The 18,224-nt window shown below is 38.9% G+C and overlaps 1 protein-coding gene across 5 annotated transcripts; it reads right to left on the bottom strand.

Annotated features, from left to right (window-relative positions):
* Positions 1-1,741: 1,741 nt before the first annotated feature.
* Positions 1,742-16,493, bottom strand: PRDM1 (PR/SET domain 1). Of its 5 annotated transcripts, none has more exons than XM_056563279.1 (7): positions 16,282-16,493; positions 14,021-14,269; positions 11,513-11,632; positions 8,197-8,446; positions 4,562-5,664; positions 4,329-4,457; positions 1,742-4,172 (listed from the first exon to the last, which is right to left on the bottom strand). In XM_056563279.1, exons 2-7 carry the CDS (start codon positions 14,201-14,203, stop codon positions 3,612-3,614), a joined length of 2,346 nt encoding a protein of 781 aa, XP_056419254.1. In that variant the 5' UTR covers positions 14,204-14,269; positions 16,282-16,493; the 3' UTR covers positions 1,742-3,611. The 5 variants fall into 5 exon arrangements, with proteins under 5 accessions (XP_056419254.1, XP_056419253.1, XP_056419251.1 ...); XM_056563278.1 differs by lacking the exon at positions 16,282-16,493 and adding an exon at positions 16,066-16,169; XM_056563276.1 differs by lacking the exon at positions 16,282-16,493 and adding an exon at positions 15,666-16,079.
* Positions 16,494-18,224: the final 1,731 nt, after the last annotated feature.

The raw sequence follows: 18,224 nt of genomic DNA, 5'->3' as shown, positions 1-18,224 counted from the left end.
ACGATGAAACAAAAAAATATATATATATATATTTGTGGGACAAAATAAAAAAATAACTTCTTGTAACTTTTGGGGACTTCCGTTTCTACACAGTGCACTTTTTTTTTGTAAAATTGACACCGTATCTTTATTCTGTAGGTCCATACGATTAAAATGATACCAAACTTATATAAGGTTGATTTTGTTTTTCTTCTGGTGAAAATTATAACTGTTTGCACGAAAATTAGTAGGTTTGAAATTGTCATCTTCTGACCCCTATAACTTTTTATTTTTCCGCATACAGGGCAGTATGGGGCTCATTTTTTGTGCCGTGAACTGAAGTTTTTATCGGTACCATTTTTGTTTTGATGAGACTTTAGATTTTATGGTATACAAAGTGACCAAAAATACGTTGGACGTTGGAATTTTTTTTTACGAGTATGTAATTGACCGTGTGGTTTAATTAACATTATATTTTAATAGCTCGGACATTTACGCATGCGGCGATACACCATTGTTTATATTTATTTATTTTTTTATGGGAAAAGGGGGTTAATTCAAACTTTTATCAGGGACAGTGTTAAACCACATTTATTAACTTTTTTTTTCACCTTTATTTTTTTTTTATATACATTTATAGCCCCCATAGGGGATTATAACATGCAATCTTCTGATTGCATATACTGATCAATCCTATGCCTGGATCTCAGGCTTTGAGCAATCGAGCAACGATCAGATGCCAAGGAGGAAGGTAGGGACTTTCCTTTCGTGCCCTCAGCTGATCGGGACACTGCGGTTTTACCGGGGTGATCCGGATCAGCCTAGCAGCTGCCGGGAAGCATTTTTTTTTATTTTAGATGCGGCAATCAACTTTGATCGCTGCGTCTAAGGGGTTAATACCGGGTATCACCACGATCTGTGATTAGGGTATTAGCCACGGGTCCCAGGACCGACCCACTATGACGCGGTATCAGCGCGTGATCCCGCATTATAGCACGGCAGCGGGCACAGGGCATACAGGTACGTCCTTAAGAGGTTAAAAATCCGCTCCCCGTCTGTCTCTAGGTTGGGTGTGGTATTACACATTCACTTCAATGGAACTGAGCTGCGGAACCACACTCGACCTGGAGACAGACAGGAAGCGGTTTTTGAAAGAAATTTGCTTAGTTTTTTCTTTTCTGGCTAACCCCTTTAAATTTGGGATTTTTTTTTATATGGTATCCAGCAATTCTATCTCCTATAATACTTTCAAGTTTTATGTTTTTTGGAAATTGTTTAAAATTGCAGCACTATTTTAGGGCTATTTCTAAATAAGGCTTAAAATGATGTTTGACAAAACAAAAACTCCCTTTCAAAAGAACTTGGTTTTCTCAATGATAATTTACCCAGCTCTAGAGACATAAACCATCTTATAAACCAAAGCATCCTTGAGGTGAAAAGGAGTGGAACATCAGGACAACAGATGGTCTATTACTCTGTACTATTGTACTTATAAAGAAAATTGTGTGATGTGGAAGGGTCGGTTTCTTCCCAGATGTCTTTATAACATTTTAAAATTAATATTTGTACCATGAAATGCACATGACCCTTCCACATGTACTCCATGTTTTACAACATAACTTTTGGGAGAATGTCCCTTCATTATGCTGGGTGACCCAATGGTATACCAAGTTCTATATCTATCTTTGCGATGGAGTCTATAGAAGCAAAACAACGAAACAAGCCACACGTATAAAGAAAAACACATTTAGTTTTAATTTACATCTTTTGACAATTTGCACATAAATAACAATGTAAACCAAAATGTAAACATAAGAAATTTGTTGTTCTAGCAAAGTAAAAAGCCTGTTAACTTTGGTCAGATTTTCTCTTAGAAAACAAAGAAACAAAAATAGAGAAACCACTGTTTGCTACATTCACATGTAATAAAATCCTATTTTTAAAAAAAGTAACATCTTGAAACAGTCATACATTAAGTCTTTGAAGTGAATACAGAAAAGCACTACTGGCAACAAGGAAGGGAAGTGTGTGTCCAGAGACAGTAGTGATACTTTGGTATATATTACATTAATACTTTCGATCTTGCTACAGTTTGAGACTTCTGTATAACAAGCTAGAATCTTGTAAAGCTGTATTTTTGGTACCTTTGCTCGAGATTTTGGCGTTGTATTCATGGACGGCTTAAGGATCAGTCCCTTTACAGACTGTACAATGCCAGAAATGGTTTAGAAATCAGTGCCACTGCTTTGTCTTAGGTTTATGCATGCTAAAAAGATGTGCTTTGCCACATTTGGATGCTAGAGTATTCGGCTGGATATTTCCGGGAATCTGTTTATAGTGATGTCACCATGTCACCAGTAGGGGGAACTCCAGTGACATTTGTAAATTGTGTTATGGACCACTTTCTACCACTGCGTGGTAACTGTAAGTGAAAGGTGAAAACGACTTGAAGTATATCCATGTGAGGATAGAGTAGGCAACCTAAACCAGAGTGCATCCCTCAATATCCAGCCATACAACTGCAATATCTTTGGAGTGAGCAAGCAAAGCAATAGTACAACGTGTAAGTGCAGTTTTTAGACTGCGTATATTTGGTTTCTCCTTGAAAGTCACAACGCTTTTGGTTCTGCCAGCCTTTTTCTGCAACACTGGACACAATCAATGAGGTAAACTGTCAACTTTGCAATGCCCCTTTCACTTAAATTAACCACAACAAATAAATGTATAAGACACAAAATACTCAAGGAAATGACTCACAGAAAAATGAGATGGGTGCCAGAACAAAAAAACAACAAAACACCTTATTACCCGTGTCTACTATTGGACCATGAGGATGTAGCCAGTCCTGCACTTGGACTATTCTGTATTCCAATCTTTTTTTTGGACAATAGTATGTATGTATTTTCCCAAATCTTACAGGTGGTTTATAAGGTTAGGTTAAAATACAGCGCTATAGAGAGCAAGATGTCATTATAAGAGCATCTCATATGCACTTTTCTGATGCTCTCAAAGGGGAAGAGTGTTCAAAAATTTTAATAAAAACAATGATAAAATGCATCACTTCAATTTGTCTTCAGTGAAATAAATATACCATTTGATGTAACATCCAGCTTTGGCAACAAAATATTGATCATTGGTATGCAGAGCTAAGGTGTGCTACAAATAATAAGATTTTCTTTTAACTTAGAAAACAAAAAAACAAAGACACTGCAGAAAGTATCTACATCAATGGCCACATAAAATATATACATAAATATATTCAAAATTACAATGATTTTTTTCCTGTCATTGTAAACGTTTTCAAATTATTGCTCTTGTTATGATAAATTGCATAATAAATTATGAAGTACTTTTCCGTGACACATAATTAGAAATAAATGATTGTCTTATTAACAATAATAATAATTAATAATTATAATAATATTAAGTGAGTAGGCAATACCCATTTCCCTGACTCTTTCCTTGCCCTGAGAATATGCTTATCTCGGAGTTCCTTCTTGGAGTTTGGGTTGGTCTTCTAGAAGAATTCTACCTTTCATAAGCTAAGACTATGTTGCAGCATTATAAATATGTACAAGGATGGGCTGCAGTCACCTCAACTTCTTATAAATAACACTTGTTCCGTGAGTCCGTTAAGAGTCCATTTGGTCTACGGTTTCTTGTTTGACCTTAACTGGTAACAGAGGTAGCGGGGAGTTATGAGGCAGCTTTATGACAGAGTCCGATTGTTCATAAAAGTTGCACCCAGATGTAATTAAGCCATTTTCCATACTCCTGGACACAGATATCTTCATACTTGCACCTTCTATTTCTCTTCGGAGAAGAGTCATTATTTCTTTCTCCGCTGCAGGTGACATGTCACTTTCATCTAGTCTGTCTGCGCTGTCACTAATGTCAAATTTCTCAATCTCTTCATTGATCACACTCAGGTCCTCCCTGGTGAGACCGGGTCTTGGGGATGCAGGACAATTTCCCTTCATGTGTACTTGAAGACTGCACAGGTGAATGTAACTTTTGTGGCAGTGAACACATTTATGTGGACGTTCCCTTGTGTGAAGACGTTTATGGAGTTTGAGATGAACAAACTGGGTGAACTTTGCTGGGCAGAGCTTGCATTGGTAGGGTTTCTCTCCAGAGTGCAGTCGTAGATGAGTTTTTAGGTTGCTTGTGCTGCTAAACCGCTTATGACATACCTAAACAAAGAAAATACTTAGGTCATTCAACATGTACAATATTATATTATATATCTATAAAAGGCCACAAAAAAGAGCTTCTTTCACATAAAGTCATAAAGTTTAAACAATTACTCTAATACCCATAAAGATATCAAAGTATTTTACTATACACACCTGACATTCATGAGGCTTCTCCCCAGTGTGTACCAAAAAGTGCTTCTGTAGATGTGCCAGCTGGGTAAATCCCTTGTTGCAAGTCTGACATTTGAATGGCCGCTCACCGCTGTGAACTCGTAGATGGACCTGTAAAAGTTAAAATTATTAATTCATTTATACTGAAAATGGCCATAAGGCATCATTACCTTCTAGACATCAAAATATATAGATTTATTCATATAATTCCTTACCTTAAGATTTGACAGCTGTCCAAAAGTCTTTGAGCAAATGTTACACTCATATTTGATTTTTCCATTTTGCTTTTTAAGAGGGTAGGGGAGAGTCTTATAGCCAGTCATGTTTCTTTTGTTTTTGATCAAATTGATGGCTTCATCACTGTTAGTGATCATCACTGCTGAGGTAGCTTTAGGTTGCATGACATGCTCAGAACTTGCTGCTGCGCCGGCAGTGGGGGATCCACTTGTTGGACTGATCTGCTTATCTTTCATACTAGCAGCAGCACCTGTGATGGAAAAGGCACTATTGGGTGCAGGAATGAGAAAGTCTCGTGGCTGGTCAGGCTGTAGCAGTCTGCGTCCTCCTTCGTGGGGTAGTGAACCAGGAATAGCTGCAGGGTTTAACATGTGGTGAGAGAGGCTTCCACCTCCAAGCATACTGCTGTAAAATGGATACATTCTTGGGATAATATTGAAATTATTCATAGCACTGATGTTATTTAGCGTGTTAAGGCCATTGCATCCAAGACCAAGAGGTGGCAACAAGAACTTGGGGTAGGAATGATGGTATGAAGATATAAAGGTTGGAGGTAGATGACTTGCAGGGGGTGCATAGCTGGGAAAGGATGCCAGTCCTTCAGAGCTGTATGGTCTATTTAGAAATGGGTACAGTTCTCTGTGCTCTTGTGGTGTTTGGTGAGGGGATAATGCAGATCCTGGGCTACTGTGCGGACTTGAGCTTTTATAACTCTGGTCTGGGCTACTTCTTGCTGAAGGACTTGGTGGTGTTGATGACTGAATTGGTGAATGCATCATATAGTTTGGTCTCTCAAGGCCATACCCAACTGTGGCCTTTAGATAATCTTCATGAATATGTGAGCGGAATGGATACACAACTCTTGGGAAGATTGGTCTGTCAGGACTACAATGTTTAGGTGGTTCTATGGCTTCTTTGCCAGGAATTATACCATCGATATTGTTCATTGGGATGTCTTTAGGCTTTGAATGATTTGTGTTCTTTAGAATTTCCTTAACACTGTGCTCTTTCTTGGGAGTGTTTTTTTGAAGTGGCATCTCTTTCTGAGGAATCTGATCTGCTGTGATGATCAAACTTTGCTCTGAAAAAGATGAATATTTAAAATGTTAGAATAACCAAAAACAGCAAAACTAGTTTAGAATTATAGTAAAATATGAGCATGCATTTCTGCAATATCAAAAAAACTAAACTGAGTAATACTAATATTGCTAACAATAATATTGATTCCAATTTGCATGTCGATATTATGGTCTCCTCCATTCTCTTCTAAATGTTGGTACTGAGATTGTACATAAAGTAATAATGGGCCAAAATAAAATAATATTTGTATCCTTTTTTCTGTTACAGTTATATTCATATTGTTTAACACTTTATGCATGGTTTATTAGCTTTTTGCTATATGTAATTTAGGCAATTCTAATTCAAGCTTTCTTGGAGATTTCTAAAACTTACATGTGCTATAACGTATTAAAAGGTTGGCGGTACAGTGAGGTCCCAGTTTTGTGATCTCTTGTATTGTTTGTATTTTTTTATTTGCTTTTAAACATATCTTTTTAACATGTTGCTTAATGTAATAAAGTATAGTACATTTATTCCTATTTATTGTAGGGTGTAAACACCTTTCTTGTCTTTTTTTTTGTTAATACAATTTGCTTGAGATGTTCAAATTCTTTTTTTTTTTTATTTCACTAGATTACCATTGTATAGACAGAACTATTGTTCAGAACAGTAAGAATTTGCATGCAGTTATGGAATGTCTATGGAGCTGTTTTCACTAGCTCCTCAAGTTCCTGTTGCTTTAAGAAAGTGTTGATACAGGAGATTGACTGAGCGCATTCACACAGATAAACCACAGATAATCCACTTTTTCAACATAAATAGTGCTTATTCTGTTGCTCTGTCTTTCACTTAAGACATGACAAAAAGGAAGTTCAAATTTGTGGCTTTTAAAGAGAAATACAAAGAACTAAAGGGGGCTATAGCAGAGGACCTAGATGCATTCAGTGCTAATCAGATAAAATACATCGTAACCAACAGTCGCATTGGAACATAAAATTAGGTTTCCACTTCTCAGTACAATTTAAAGGGGTATTCCGGGCCAAAACATTTTATGTCTGATCACGAGGGGGCCCACTGCTGGGACCCTCTGCGATCTCCCTTTGGATAGGGGATAAAAAGTTTTTGCCCGGAATACCCCTTTAAGTGTCTGAAACTAGTCATAGAGATGAGATTTCTGTTAGCACTTTGTGGCAATGTAAGTAGCTGGAGTGTCTGTCAGTTGTCTATTCCTGCTACCACCATCTGATCAACCATGTGGCCAGGAACATAGTTATGGGGGGGGGGGGGGGGGGGGGGCATCATTGGTCTCTGGGCCACACAGGTAGATACAAATAATATATATTATGCGATAGGTTGCCCAAAGATATTGAAGATGCCTCATTTGACAGTTTTCTTTTTGATTTTGATTGTTTTTCTAATTTTACATTTTACTTTCTATATTTTAAAATATTCCTAAAATGTATCAGTCTCCATTTTGACTACTAGGTCTAAATCTATGCTGAGACTTTCTGTTCTGTACAGATCACTTTCCAGCAGTGCCCTCCTTATCATCACACACAGGATTACAAGTGAAAAGTGACACTAGGGTATAGATAACAGAGGTACACACAATAGATGTTGCTCACAGACCAGCCTCCCCCTTCCTCCAGAATGACCTCTGTAAAAGTCATCAATTACACCAGACCCCTTTCCGATTCATGTGAATGAAACAGCTTCAGTCTATTGTTGCCTAAGTCCATGGGCCCTGCTACAACGCGTATATCTAATTGTTGTTAAAACATCTGTCTCTAATCTGTAAAAAAACAAAAAACTAGGAGATACAATCCCTTTAAAGGCTTAGTTCTCTATCAAGCATTCCCAATTCCTCAATCTTTCATGAAAACCATTGCAATAAATCTCAAACATGTACCTCTTATACAGGTTTTAACTTATTTATTTCAGCTTTTTTTGAATTGGAAAAACTTAAAGTTTCCAATTGGCCAAGCTACATAAAAGCAGCTCACTGAAAAGACATGTTAAAAATGTAGTTCTCTACTGTGAGCTGAAGACATTGCAATGTATAGCTTCAAGTAAGCCACATAGGTGAAAGTTATGTTAAAAAAAAGCCAACTGACAGTAAGTGTGAGATAGAGAGATACGTATCACAGAGCAAGAGATGTAATCAGCTTGACCCTAAGAAAGGAAGTGTACAACCATTTCTACAGAAATTTCTTTAAAAGGACTAGCTTAAAACAAAAAGGAAAAAAAACAAAAATAGTTTATGTGGTGTCTGTGAACATTTAACTATTTTGTTGCGCCACACGCTAATAGTGACGTATTTAAAATAATAAAAATAGAAGACAAGTACAAAAATACAGTAAATAAATGACACGTGTTGTGGAGAATGAGCTGGTGACTTGTTCTTCTAGATAGGTACAACGGACGTCATTTTGTTCCCTGTCAGAAAACGTTTTGCTGTTGCACCCATTTAATAATAGCTTGTAATATTAAATTGCAAAGGCAGTACTAAACACATTCCACACATTCCCTTCCGTTTACACTTCAATCTACTTACTAAGGTTCATCACCAGCTCTCCAGAGGAAGGATAATCAAGTCTTTCTGCAAAGTCCCGGCAGTACCATACAAGCAGTTCCTGATTGGCTGGAATAGGCTTGATGGTGTAAAAATAGATACTCATGCCATTTTGACAAGCTGCCAAATTCTGTTCTTGAATGGAGTGTGCTGGGTTCACATAGCGCATCCAGTTACTCTTTTCTTCATTGTAGCCATCAACAAAATGATTAAATTCACCATTTGAGTATATCTGGAAATACAATACACATGTCATTAGAAATAGAAAATGTGGCTGAACTTCCATTTTATTGTCAGGGACAAACTATTAAAGGGTACCTCTCATCAAAAAAACTTTTGATATATTGTAGATTAATATATGCAGAATAACTTTACAATTGCATGTTATTAAAAAATATGCTTCTTTCTATTTAATTTTCCACTTTGAAGAAATGACCACTAGGGGTCTCCCTACCAGTCCTGGCAGCAAGCATTTCTGACTCATGCTGGAGTCCTAAACACTACGAGCTGCCAAGCTGCTTTGTTCACAAAGGAGAACACTCAGAGCTGCCAGCCTGCTTTGTTCACAGCCTGTTTGACTGTGAACAAAACAGGCTGGCAGCTCTGAGTGTTTAGGACTCCAGCATGAGTCAGAAATGCTTGCTGACAGGACTGATCGGGAAAAATACAAGAAGCATATTTTTCATTAACATGCTATTGGAAAGTTATTCAACATTCATTAATCTAAAATATATCAAAAGTTTATTTGATGAGAGGTACACTTTAAAAGGGGTTTTCCAGCAAAATGTATACATTTTTAACTAGTGTGCCCAGGATGTGTTAAAAAAACAAAAAAAAAAAACACCTCCCTTGATCCTCCTGGCACCCAGTCTCCACTGCAGACAATATGATACATTGCCACTTAGCCAAGCACTGGCCACAGTGGTGTCCCGTCTCAGCTAATGATTGGCAATGTGACGTGCCATCTGTAGCACCAGGAGTTGGGGATTGAGGGAGGTAAGTAGAGGTTTTTATTTTTTTATTTTTTTTTTTTAATTACTTTAAAACACAGCCCAGGCACATTAGTTAAACAAATATATTTGCTGGATAACCCCTTCGTTTTAGTTTTTTTTTTTTTGTACAGAGTTACTTCTCCAATAATCATCCTACGAAAAGACAAGCATGGCAATAATGTCCTCACAGTTATACTATAAACACCTCTCCTTTCTTTAATAGCTACAATGATTTAATTGTTCTAACTTTATCTAGGATTATGCACGCACTTAACGCTACTGAGTCAGTACGGCCTCATTAACATTAGTTCAAGCTAAACAGGATTTTGCACTTGCAGTTTCCCTGGCAATCCCAAATTTCCTCCCCATCTCACCGAGCTAAGTCTTAATCATATAAATACTTGGAATGTAGTCATATTGTCAGAACACTGGGTGTAGCAAAGGTGAACTTCACCTGCCACAACAATGACTAGAGTTGGAATAGGGCCAGTCCTGTCTCTCATTCTTGGCCAGGGCACTCACTTTTCCTCATGCTAGACATGCACTGTCTTGTGAGATTTAGCCCTATACATTTACAGGGGAGGAAGGTCTCATTTTTACATACTGTGGTTAAAAATAAAAATACAATAGAGATTGTATAATTAGACTAAAAAATGCCACAAGACATAACTTTTTATGCTTATTTAAACATGTTGTTCCGCTTATGAAAGTGAGACTACAGGAGAGGCTGATGCTAAAACAAACAATGCTTTGTGTACTGGTCAATGGACCCCAAAGAGCTCCTGTTGTTCACAGAAGGGAATCCAAAACCCTGTCTGTCTTAGAAGCTTTCTGAAGTTTTGAAATATTTGCGTTCTGAGGTGTCAGATTTTTGCTTTGGTCTATTTAACCGAATGTTATTCTAATTATCTTATACTTAAATGATATTCAGCTTTACATACATTTCACCACAAACATCCACATTTATAACACCTACACAGCAAGTTCTGTCTTTGAAACTGATAAGACTCAGAGAAAATATGTGAAAACTAAAATAGTTGGTGGAAATTATCTACTGTATATGAACATTTGTTTAAGCTTCAGATCCCCAGAATATTAGAAGGTTCTCAAGCCGCAGCTTGGAATAAATTCCTTTGTTGGAATTCATAAGAAATAAGGCTTAAACTGGTAAAAACTAACCGAAAAGCAAAGCATGCCAGAGTCACACGTTTACAGAGAAAGAAACTACCTAAAACCATGCTATTTCCATGTTTCACAGCACACTGAGGGTGCTGACTCACAGTTCACTTACAAGAAATAATGTCACTTTAGGGGTTTGCTCAACCCCAAACATCCTCTCTTTCTATACATGAAAGAAAAAGTATTTTTCCTAGCAGATATAGCTAACACACCCTGTGGTCCGTATATATATATATATATATATATATATATATATATATATATATATATATATATATATATACATACATACATATATACACAGTGGTCCCTCAAGTTACAATATTAATTGGTTCCAGGATGACCATTGTATGTTGAAACCATTGTATATTGAGACCATAACTCTATGGAAACCTGGTAATTGGTTCTGAAGACACCAAAATGTCATCCCAAAAAATTGAAAAAAGTGAGAATTAAAGAAAAATAAGTAGATAAATATAGATAAAGCAAGTCCTTACATATAAAAGAAATAGCTGCTGGGAGCTGTAAATCACTGTCTGTCAGTGTTTCCCAACCAGGGTGCCTCCAGCTGTTGCAAAACTACAACTCCCAGCATACCCGGACAGCCGTTGGCTCTCCGGGCATGCTGGGAGTTGTAGTTTTGCAACAGCTGGAGGCACCCTGGTTGGGAAACAATGGTTTATGTAGAGGACAGGAGCTTCTTCAGGGTCCTATACAGTACACACAGTGTCCCAAATGGAGTCGCCCTTACTTGGTGTCCAAAAGGAGAAGCTAACCCTGGCACAGGTAAGGAGTGGTTACATAACTTGTAGTTCCTCCCTGTACTGTAGGGGGCGCTACCAGACACCAGTCAGTGTATGCACTTCAGTAATAGAGCCCATTCTGATTGGTCAGTTCCTCCAGTTGTAACACATTTCACAGATCTGGACTGTCCGTCGCATTGTATGTTGAGTCTGGTTTCAAGTTACAATGGTCCAGAAAAAAACATTGTATGTTGAAACTATTGTATGTTGAGGCCATTGTAGGTTGAGGGATGACTGTATATATTTACAATATACAAGAACAAGAGAAAAAATAAAGCTAGAGAAATAAAATAAAAAAGTCTTCATTATAAATTAGAAGCTTACCCTCCAAAAGTATTTCCTGTTGGCATTTTTGGGAACATTATCGTTGGTGTAGATCTCTCCTACAAATGGCCCAAAACGGGTTCCTTTTGGAATATACTCTTTGCTTAAAACACCAATCACCTGTCCAAAACAAAAAGTAAAGAAAACTAGTCAGAAACACAGTCATTTTTGTAAAGTATTCAGATCAAGGACGGGAGACGGGAGAATTTTTTCTCCTCTATATATCACCACTATATTTCTATAGCAGCTATCACAGTAGTTGGATGTTTTACAGGACTCAGATCATTTCTGTCCATTGTCCTGAATTCTTTTGAAAGTGAACATGTACAAGATGAAGTTATTTGTCACCTATGTCAACAGAGGGCGATGTAGACAGAAAAAATAATCCCAGCGCACCGAATGCTATTGCAGGTCACCTATTTATATTGAAACTTGACATATTTACATGTGCCGTGTTTCCTTGCACTGTTTACTCAGATCACAAGTAGATTTCTAGAATCTGCAGATTTTGCACTCGGACTACTAAATGCTAAATCTACTATCTTTAAGAACAAATGAATAGAAATGAATACGCATCATAAGAGACTGTATTAGTGTAGTCCCAGTCTCTATAAGTGGATAGAATATATAGAACGATGCTACATAGATGTTTGCACAATTCGTTCATAAACAGTAGGGTTTCAGTGAGTTCCCCACAAACACTTTCATGTAAGACATTTTCTACCAATCTCTTTATTAGCACTTGTAAGACATTCTTGAAAAAAAAAAAAAAAAAAAAACCTTACTTGATAGAGTTAAGGCAAAACCATCTGGTGCTTGAGTTTCAGTGACACAGCAATACTCAAATGACTGGATATAAAACACCACTTTTCTAATTCATTTCTCTATTTAGGCAACATATCACGACATCCACCGGAGAAAAATCATATGACTTGGGCTATGTCTATCAATGTGTTAATAGGCCATGGGACCTGAGATAAACTACCTGGCTGCTAACCCCATTAATAAAATATCTGAAAGTTGTCCACAGTATAATTCTGGGCCACGGTCTCTATTTGCATGGCTCCGTTAAGTGCTTAGAAATCCATTATACAACGTCTAATCTAAACTAGGATGAATCTGCCACTGGAACGGGCCCAGAGGTCCTTATGATTCATTGCTGGGGCAAGGCCTTTTCTATAAACACTTCAGGAGAGGGGGCAGAGGGCTTTTAGCTAGTGTATTCTTAATCTTCCCCTCCTTGCCTACTCCATTTTTTTTACAAGCACCAATGACCTCTCTACCAATTTAAAAAATCAATCTTTGTCATTATTCTGAAGCATGGAGTGCCGCCTGATAACCGGTGGCAGAAGAGACAAAAAACAGTAACCCATCTTCTCCTAACAAACATGCACAGATCTGGGTGAGAGGAATAAAAATAATCAAAACAAAGCTTACTGACCAACAAATAATAATAAAATAAGAATCGACTTTCGATGCATTCAATCCCATGGGATAGCATACACAGCAATTTTAGGTGTACACAGCAATTTAGGTGATTGATTCAACAACACAGCAAAAGAGCCTCTTCTACCTGACTTTACTACGAATTCAAAATGTACTACATTCAAAATATGACTGCTATATATACTGCTATATTTGGAGTCGGGAAGGATTTTTACCTCTAGTATGAGGGTTTGGATCAACTCAGTAGGGACTCACTAGGGTTAAAGGTTGAACTTGATGGACTTTTTTCAACCTTATGAACTATGTCCCTATGGTATTCATGCCAATTCAGTGATCCCATTTTTTAGGTTTTACCTTTAGCACAGTATGAGCAATAGATCATATTAGAAAGCAGTGATTTATGTACAGGAGGTATATGAAATACTAAACACAGAGCTGTAAAATATAAAGTCTATATAAATAAAAACAGACTAGCAAAGCTTTAGTGACAGTACATCATATTAAAGCTATGCCTTTATTAGAGCTGCTAGAGTACGCACAGGAAAACATCCTAAGAAGCTGCCCTGCCGGAAACCTGTGGAATGCAGTAGCACAAAGGAAGGTCTCGGAGATTACAAGCCAGCTGATTTCAGCCATACACCTAACTATAATTGCCATATAAAACTTTAAACAGCCCGTTGCTCACTTCACAGCCCTTATAAAAAGACAAAAAAACGCAAAGAATGCAACCGCTCAGACTGACAGGAGAAAAAGTTACAAATGTAGACAGGTAATCTGCACTGGAATCTGTCGAGGAACCTGAGGTGACACTGAGAGACAACGTTGCCTACTAGGCTTATACCTCCTAGCTTGTTTTTTTTTTTTTTTTTTAGATCACTGTTGTAGTAATAAAGTGTTCATTTACGGGAAACAAACTACTTTTTGAGGCCAAGTATAAGCTCATATCAGGTCAAAGAAACATAGAGGACCATAGCACTGGACTATGCTCAAAATAAACTAAAAAAGTGGATATTTTACGGCTAATTCTTGAAGGGTAAAACTCTAAAAACAACTTGTACTAACCTCTTTAGAGCCTGGTGTGTGCTTAAAAAGTAAGTTCCTGGGCAGAGATGCTTGTGCTTGGACAAGGTTACTTCCATCGGAGTGGCTGTCCCATTGGTGATCCTTCACTATATACGTGCACTTTGCCTCAAATTCAACCTCTGGCCAAAGTGTCATATCGGCTCCTTCTACGTCCATTTTCATGGTCCGCTATGTCCCCTGTGGACGGGGTGATTCAGTACTTGTAACAGTTGTTTCTTGTGTGGCAGCCTGGTATGGGGAAAGGTGGAAATAGACAATCTAAGTTCTCACAGTCCTTCATTGTGCGGAATTAGTCGGAAACAAGGAAAATCCTATCAGAAACCAGTTGGCTTTGAGGGTGTTTAGTTTGGATCAGTGCCTCAGTAGTAACAATGAGATGCATCACCTACCTGTGCTACTACTACTACTACTACTACTACTGGTAGGGCTGGCTTCTTAGCTCTTACATGCTCCTGGTAAGCACGCTTGGAGTACTGACTGGTAAATGACTCTGTCCCCTTGGAAGCACTGCCTTAGAAAGTGTCACAAACAAGGAAAGGAAGAGGAAGAAGCTAAAAATGGCACTTGCATGTCTTCCGAATGGGGAAGCCTGAACTTTCCCACCAGCTTCCAGCTCACAAACAAAACTTTCAAAACAATCTAACCCCTCTGACGTCTTTTTTTTTTTCATCCTGTTGAAGTTAAAGAAAATAGAAAAAAAAAAAAAAAAAAATCCTCCGACATCCTGCCAGCACCCCTTGCTGCAATGAAATCTCCTAGACTACTGGGAAAAAAGGGGGGGGGTCTTGTTAACTCCTTCACTCTCAGAGCTGAGTCATGACACCAAGTAATGGTACGCTTCCAGACACCCCATACAGCTACTTCTTACTGCTTTTTATAAGACATTATGAAAGACTATACGGCAGTGTTCCCCCCAACCTGTGGATCTCCGGCTGTTTGTGAAACTACAACTCCCAGCATGCCCGGACAGCCTTCGGCTGTCCGGGCATGCTGGGAGTTGTAGTTTCACAACAGTCAGAGAGCATGACTGGGGGAACGCTGGCAACAATAGAAAGCAGAAACTAAATAATAAACAAATAAAAAATAAAATAATAATAAAATGTAAATAAATAAAAAATGTAATAAATTAAATATAAATTAAATTAAAATATAAATAAAATAAAACAATAAAATATGAATCAATAAAATATGTAATAAATAACATATACATTAAATACAAATTTAAATATAAATAAAAAAATGAATATAAAGAAATAAAATATTTAAAACATTTTAAATATAAATAAAACAAAATATAAATAAATAAAATATAAATTAAAAAATGAATAAAATATAAATAAAATATAAATTAAAAAACATTTTTTAAATATAAATAAAATAAAACAATAAAATAAAATATAAATAAAAAAAATGAATAAAATATAAATAAATAAAACACAAGCCTATTACTCACTACAATACCTAATAGGCAGAAATAGTCAATATATAGGAAGTATAGAGTAAAGTTCTCATAAACTAACATCTCTGACCCCCCAGTCTGATGTGGGTCCCCACAGAGAGGTGACAGCTATAGTAAGATCCACGATCAGGGTACCCCCGATGCCAGCGGCAGCAGTAGTCTTACCCAGGCACAGTCCATACACTTCCCGGGCAGTAGTAGTAGTCATTGGAGGTCAGTAAGTACTGGAGGCGGCAGTAAGTATTCCTCCCCGGATCAGGTGCCGGAGACACTGTGTGTGAGATACTGTGTGTGTCTCCGGCTCCTCAGCTTAGGATCACTGAAGACTTCACTCACTAAACTTTCTCTTCCTGCTTAGTGATTCAGGAGGGGAGGAGCACACACTCACTCACTACCTGGACTGACTGCAGTGAGTGTGAGCACAGGACTCCAGCCGGATCGTCAGGTATATGTCATCATAGGGGGGGCCTCCTCTGCCGGGGCTGGAGGGGTTAAGCTCCTCAGAGAATGAATGGAGGAGCAGCCCCCGGGGATGGAGACGCCTCTGCTCACGATTCCCATTCACCTTTTAGCAAAACAAGGGCCATGCGGGATGAGGAGAAGACGTGTGGGGGAGGAGGAGGAGGCTCCAGAGATCTTATGAAGAGAGCCCGAGCTGGCGGAGGTGATGTTACCACATGAGTACTGCAGGAAAACCGCAGCGGAGCAGTGTGTACAGAGCGCTGCAGCCTGGACTGTGACCTTACAGGGTGAGAGGGACCGCAGCCATCTCGTCACTTACACGACGTGTCTGGGGACCGGCGGCTGTCACTGACGGGAACCGAGGAGCAGAAATCATGACTGAGCTTCTTCCTTCCTAGTGTCCCCGAATACCTCAGTATTCAGCGGTTCTCATGCACCTCAGTAGTCAGCGGTTCTCATGCACCTCAGTATACAGCACTTTTCATGCACCTCAGTATACGGCACTTCTCATGCACCTCAGTAGTCAGCGGTTCTCATGCACCTCAGTATACGGCACTTCTCATGCACCTCAGTATACGGCACTTCTCATGCACCTCAGTAGTCAGCGGTTCTCATGCACCTCGGTATACGGCACTTCTCATGCACCTCAGTATACGGCACTTCTCATGCACCTCAGTAGTCAGCGGTTCTCATGCACCTCGGTATACGGCACTTCTCATGCACCTCAGTATACGGCACTTCTCATGCACCTCAGTAGTCAGCGGTTCTCATGCACCTCGGTATACAGCACTTCTCATGCACCTCAGTATACGGCACTTCTCATGCACCTCAGTATTCAGCGGTTCTCATGCACCTCAGTATTCAGTACTTCTCATGCACCTCAGTATACAGCACTTCTCATGCACCTCAGTATTCAGCGGTTCTCATGCACCTCGGTATACAGCACTTCTCATGCACCTCAGTATTCAGCGGTTCTCATGCACCTCGGTATACAGCACTTCTCATGCACCTCAGTATACAGCACTCCTCATACACCTCAGTATTCAGCGGTTCTCATGCACCTCAGTATACAGCACCTCTCATGCACCTCAGTATTCAGCACTCCTCATGCACCTCAGTATTCAGCACTCCTCATACACCTCAGTATACAGCACTCCTCATACACCTCAGTATACAGCACTTCTCATGCACCTCAGTATACGGCACTTCTCATGCACCTCAGTATACGGCACTTCTCATGCACCTCAGTATACGGCACTTCTCATGCACCTCAGTATACGGCACTTCTCATGCACCTCAGTATACGGCACTTCTCATGCACCTCAGTATTCGGCACTTCTCATGCACCTCAGTATACGGCACTTCTCATGCACCTCAGTATACGGCACTCCTCATGCACCTCAGTATACGGCACTTCTCATGCACCTCAGTATACAGCACTTCTCATGCACCTCAGTATACAGCACTTCTCATGCACCTCAGTATACGGCACTTCTCATGCACCTCAGTATACGGCACTTCTCATGCACCTCAGTATACGGCACTTCTCATGCACCTCAGTATACGGCACTTCTCATGCACCTCAGTATTCGGCACTTCTCATGCACCTCAGTATACAGCACTTCTCATGCACCTCAGTATACAGCACTTCTCATGCACCTCAGTATACGGCACTTCTCATGCACCTCAGTATACGGCACTTCTCATGCACCTCAGTATACGGCACTTCTCATGCACCTCAGTATACAGCGGTGCCCGGCAGTGTACAGTGCTGAGCTCACTATTCCTCTCACTGTAAAACCGTATGTGTATAGGAACATAGGGGGAGATTTATCAAAACCTGTGCAAAGGAAAAGTTGCCCATAGCAACCAATCAGATCACTTCTTTCATTTGGCAGAGGTCTTGTTAAAAATGAAAGAAGTGATCTGATTGGTTGCTCTGGGCAACTTTTCCTCTGGACGGGTTTTGATAAATCTCCCCCATAGAGGATTGTTGGCAGGAGACTACATCTAGTCTGCACGTTGTCTATTTCAGAATAAGGTCCCATTCACACCAGCATATATTGCATCTATATTACATCTGTTAGCCAAATGTAAGACTATGTTCACACTGCAACGTAATTGAAAAATCTGCAGTTTTTCTGTCAATTATGGCGAACAAACCTGTAAAAACATATACCTGTATTTTTTGCACAGTATGAACATAGACTAATGTTACAATATGGAGCTATTTCCATTGTCTGTATAATAGGCAGCATTCAC

The sequence above is a fragment of the Hyla sarda genome, chromosome 3 (assembly GCF_029499605.1).
Source record: "Hyla sarda isolate aHylSar1 chromosome 3, aHylSar1.hap1, whole genome shotgun sequence".
NCBI classification, from domain to species: Eukaryota; Metazoa; Chordata; class Amphibia; order Anura; family Hylidae; genus Hyla; species Hyla sarda.
Note: the sequence above shows the minus strand (reverse complement) of the source record. Positions and strands in the feature narration are given on the sequence as shown.

What these genes read in the sequence shown, in the direction of transcription:
- PRDM1 (XM_056563279.1), bottom strand. Translation starts at nt 14,203, where the DNA reads ATGAAAATGGACGTAGAAGGAGCCGATATGACACTTTGGCCAGAGGTT. An exon ending in ACAGGAAATACTTTTGGAGG is followed by an intron (nt 8,447 to 11,512) that starts GTAAGCTTCTAA and finishes TTGTATTTCCAG; the next exon opens with ATATACTCAAATGGTGAATT. An exon ending in AGAAGCCTCATGAATGTCAG is followed by an intron (nt 4,173 to 4,328) that starts GTGTGTATAGTA and finishes TTCTTTGTTTAG; the next exon opens with GTATGTCATAAGCGGTTTAG.